Source organism: Equus przewalskii, chromosome 10, assembly GCF_037783145.1.
Source record: "Equus przewalskii isolate Varuska chromosome 10, EquPr2, whole genome shotgun sequence".
NCBI lineage: Eukaryota > Metazoa > Chordata > Mammalia > Perissodactyla > Equidae > Equus > Equus przewalskii.
Window position 1 is genome coordinate 46,632,916 of NC_091840.1, and position 5,410 is coordinate 46,638,325.

General features: G+C 40.3%; 1 protein-coding gene across 1 annotated transcript; it reads left to right on the top strand.

Annotated features, from left to right (window-relative positions):
- The first annotated feature begins 574 nt into the window (after positions 1-574).
- On the top strand, positions 575-1,578 carry LOC103566594 (olfactory receptor 3A2). Its single transcript, XM_008543041.2, has one exon. The coding sequence runs from the start codon at positions 586-588 to the stop codon at positions 1,576-1,578; it is 993 nt and encodes a 330-aa protein (XP_008541263.2). The 5' UTR covers positions 575-585.
- Positions 1,579-5,410: the final 3,832 nt, after the last annotated feature.

Here is a 5,410-nt window from a genome sequence, read left to right on the forward strand (position 1 = left end):
TTAAGGGCTTAATTAACAAGAACACCAAGTATTTAATGACCAAGGGATTTTGAATTTATACTTCAGAGTATGTCTGCCACCTTAGAGAAATGTACTTGGCTGGACTATCTGATATCCACAATCATGGGAATCTTCTCTGATTCTTGCTATAACTTTGCTTGATCTTCAATATTTCTAGAAGGCTTAAAACCTACATTATGTTCTCAAATGCTTTCTACTTTCTCTGGAAGTATCATTAATTGTTCTATTTTGAAATCTGCTTCTTGGTTTAGGCTGATTCCTTCGAGAAAAGTGGGGAAATTCCATCTCAATCTCACTACATTCAGAGAGCTATCAGGTGCTTTTATCTTAATTTATTTTCTCAAGCATTCTGGCCCTTTAAGCTAGGAGAGGATGGGATGTTCAAGGTGGTGATGGCATAGGGCAGCTCAGCTAGAGCAAGGTAAAGGCATTGAGGTGATGGACGAGGTCAGTGAGTGAGGTGTGGCCTGGGGAATGGGAAAATCATCACCGAGACAGTTGGGAACTTCCCTGGCGCTTTTAACATAGGTGATTTACAACATTTATGTGGAATAAATAAATTTAATGGACTTACACCTCCCCTCCTGGGACATTTCCTTACAGGGACTCATGGATCCAGAATCTGGGAACAACAAGACAGCTGTTGCTGAGTTCATTCTATTGGGCTTGGTACAAAGTGAAAAGCTGCAGTCTGTGGTCTTTGTGCTCTTCCTTTTTGTCTACCTGGTCACAGATGGGGGCAACCTCAGTATTCTGACAGCCACCTTGGTGGAACCCAAACTCCACACCCCCATGTACTTCTTCCTGGGGAATCTATCAGTGCTGGATGTTGGGTGCATCACCGTCACTGTTCCCTCAATGTTGGGTCGTCTCTTGTCCCACAAGCGTACAGTTTCCTATGGAGCCTGCCTCACACAGCTCTTCTTCTTCCACCTCCTGGCTGGAATGGACTGCTTCCTGTTGACAGCCATGGCCTATGACCGATTCCTGGCCATCTGCCGGCCCCTCACCTATAGCACCCGCATGAACCAGGCAGTCCAGTGGATATTGGTGGCTGTGTCCTGGGCCTGTGCCTTCATCAATGCACTGACCCACACTATTGCCCTAACTACTCTCAAATTCTGTGGTCCTAATGAGGTCAATCACTTCTATTGTGACCTCCCACAGCTCTTCCAGCTCTCCTGCTCCAGCACTCAACTCAATGAGCTGCTGCTCTTTGCCGCATGTTTCATAATGGCGGGTGTAGCTATGGTTCTCATCATCACCTCCTACATCCACGTGGCAGCTGTAGTTCTTCAGATCCATTCAGTGGAGGGTAGGAAGAAGGCCTTCTCCACGTGTGGCTCCCACCTCACTGTGGTTTGCCTCTTTTACGGGACAGGTATCTTCAACTACATGCGTTTGGGTTCAGTAGAAGCTTCAGACAAGGATAAAGGGGTTGGTGTTTTCAATACAGTTATCAATCCCATGCTGAACCCATTAATCTATAGCCTTAGAAACCCTGATGTTCAGGGTGCCTTGTGGCGGGTACTTGTGGGGAGGGAGTCACTGACCTGAGGGGTGATATATCCCTCCTTTCCTGCCCTTTCTGGATTGAGGAATATTTCCCAAGAAGGCAGTAATCTGGAAAAATTGTAATGGACCATTTTTCCTGTCTCTTGATGTATGAAGAGTTGTGTGACACACTTGTCCTATAAGGAAACCCTTCATGATTCATTTATTTATTCATACAACAAGTATTTATTGAATTGTTTCATGATCCAGACACTCTTCCAGGACATTGGTAAACAAAGAGACAAAATCTTTCCACATATCAACTCACATTCTAATAATGGGACAAAATAAATGAATTAAATGAGCATCCTCCGTGGAATATCACATAGTGGTAAGTGCTACAGAGGAAAACAAATAAGATGGGAGATACGAAGTTATGTTCTACCGGGCAGGTTGCCACCTTGTTTTGACTGTCCTCAACTTCTGGGTAGAGTTGAAGCCTTGGAAGCCCAATAGTTCTGGGCAGCAATGTCCTAGAGGGAAGGGCTATTTGATTAATCACAGCCTAAGTAACCAAGAATATCACTGTGAAGTTTTCTTCTGGAGGGGATATGAGAGTCCCTCTAGGTAAGAGTGCAGTAAGATGTTTTAAATCATGGACTCAGTGTCAAGGATTATTCTATCTTACTGTTCACCTTTCACCTCTAAGAAAATCAGTTCCTTCTCTCTACTACCACAAAAGAATCCCATAGGATTTTTAGGGGACAGGTAGGGTCTATAGAGGGAAATAGCCCACTAAATAAAAACTACATCAATGTATGCGTGATTTATCTTCAGGTCAAAAAAGGAATGCTCCATCTCCAGCCCCTGCATGTCTTTCTCTCTTATTGGATAAGTCACCTTCCTCAAATATACAATCAAGCCTTTGAAAGAATAAGCAGTTATACTCCAACTGGGTCCTAAGAGTTTTCAATGTAGAATGTCCAATATAACCTTCTCCTCCAAAGTATTACTTTTCTCTTCCAAACCTCCTAGCTCAGAAAGTATCCATAAATGAAAGACGCCTCTTCCCAACTTCATTTTATTAGTGCATCAGTACAGCTCCAACCCAGAGAATTTCCTCATATTGATGTTTATCCAGCTTTCACCTCATCCATTTCTGATTTGTATCTTTTCTCCACCCTCCCTTGGAAGAGTACTTACACTGTTCTGGTAATTCTACTCTCCCTTTCCTGTAACACCTCTAAAACTGTCCCATGGCTACACCTACAGCCTGGCTTCTCTGTGTCCTCTTCTTGAAGCCAAGGAACTTGAAGGATGGGCTGAGATGAGGACGGGAAGAAAAGACATGAGAATGGGAGGTAGGACAGGATTAGGAGTGGAAGAATGAAGATATAATATGTGGATATAAGGAGGGATGGGATAGGATGGTGAGCAAGAGGGATTAGAAAGAAGGATAGAAATTAGGGAAAAGAAACAAGGAATGGGAGATAAGAAAGGATTGAAAATTAGGAGTATCAAACAAGATGCCTCAGGAATATTGATGATGTCAAAGATGGATGTGAAGAAAATGAAGAATGAATAGAGATGGGAGATGAGAATAAAATTCATACTATAGAATCACTTTTTATCTGCATGTGGCCATGTAATAACTAGTATCTTTGATGTTATGGTTGGGCCTCACCTTTCCTACTAGGAAAAAAAGTTTGTTTTGTTGAAGGTATAATGATGCAAAGTATTCTGGGAACTCCTCTTCTGCTCCCCTTGGCTAGGAGATGATCTTAGAGGGACAGAAAACAGGACCAACAGATGGGAGAGAGGGAGGGAGGATGTGCATGCTGAGGGTTCGTCTTCCACAATCTCACTAGGACATCAAAGTTATCAGCCTCCCTGCTTTTGGGAACAGAGCTTGCCAATACAGTCTAGAAAACAGAGATGAAGTGTGTCTCTTTAGTGATACTCTTGGGTCTCCAGGCACTTCAGGGTTAAAGAGAATGAGTTTCCCTCAAGAGGCAAAATTCTTGTGAATGAAAATCAGGAATGTGGACTCTAATTGCTGCTCTGTGACCTTAGAAAGTTCCTTTCTATGGTTGGACTTTTTTCCACCTATACCATAAGAAACTGGGACAAGATCATCTCTCCACAGTTCTTCACATTTAATGACCTTGACCACAATAACCTGTATGAACTTTTTCTCAGAGCCGAACACAGAAAATACTTTGAGAGCATTACCACTGCCATTTCTACCACTCCATCTACCCCAAGAGCATTTGACACCATCCAGCTAATCTTATCTATTACCCCAGATGATCTCCAGGTCTTGGCATTGCTACCTCCCTAACACTCATCCCAAACTCTTAAGGATGTGTTCCAAGTATCTTCTCAATCCTCCAAGACCAAAGGGCTTTTATAACATGTGAGGAAGCTGCATTTTCTTTGGGATTTCTCTCTTTCTGTCCCCAAACGTAAATATCTTTATTTGAAACTTATTTAGAAATGTCATATCTGATAGTGGAAACATTCAGAAAATATTATTTTGTCACGTAGAAAGGAAAAATCCGAGTGTCCCTTTACTTCACCAAAATAGCATTATTCAGAGTTAATTCCTCTTAAAAACTATATATTTATTCCTCCAGAGTTTTTACACGTATGTGATATGCACATTTCACATCAGTAGAAGCATTACTGTTCTGAAATCTGATTTTTACTTTTCCTACACATTATGCAATATAACTTTTACATGACAATGACTAAAGTTGAGTTTTATCTGTTTTAACGGTTTCACAGATATATTATTGTACACATAAACCATAAGTTATTTAATCACTCTCCTATTGATATAATTTGGATTGTTTCCAATTGTTTTGCAATAACATACAATGCTGTGATGAATATCTTGACAGAGATGTCTTTCCAAATTTCTCTAGTTATTTACTTAAGATCAATCCCTATAACTTTATCAAGTTAATGGAAGTGCAAATGTAAATTTTGAGATACACATGCACATATATACATTGTCCTCTTACCTTCTAAAACCTTTGCACCAACTTGTACGTCCACTAGGTTATGATAGTGTCTGTTTATCCACATCCTGCCATCAAAGATTATTATAAAGAACCTTTAATTTTTACTATTAGACAGGATAGTGCTTTTATTTGAATTTTTAATTCTAGTTAACACTGCAATTAGATATCTTTTTGCATATTTATTAGCCAATTGTATTTCTTCTTTTGGAATTGCACTTTGACAGCTTTTGCCCTCTTTCCCATTAGATGGTTGGTTTGTTAGGAACTCTTAATTGTTTTGGATGTCAGCTTTTTGTCATACGGGCTGCAAATATTTTCTCTAACTTGCCCTTTGTCTTTCAATTTGATGTGTTTTGCCAAATAGATGTGTGCCATTTTTATGTGGTCAGATCTGTTTGCCTTTTCTTCTAATGCTTTTTGATTTTGTGTCTCACTTTGAGTGGAAAAGACTTTTCCATCTGTATCAGGCAAGATAGGCCAGATCATGTTGTGCTAACAAACAGCCCCTAAAATCTCAGTGGTTTACAACAGTGAAGGTTAATTTCACATTCATGTGAACTCATCTGATGGATCTAAGAAGAGTTGTTGTCTTTTAGATTGCTCATCTTTTCTCTAATTGTGAGAAAGAAAGTAAGGATTTCCAAGTTCTTTATGTGTGAGAGTAGAAACTGGAAAGTTTACATTTTACTTTATTTGATAATTGCTTGTGGTGTACATTTATGGTCTTTCTGACAGCTGCCAATTTCCATTGGCATCCAGGTGTTTTCACCCATGACTCCAGAGTGGAGGTATCCGCATATCCAATTGGCCTGGCTACAATGATGGTCCTACATGGGCATGTGACCTAAGGTAGTTTATTGAAATTCTTT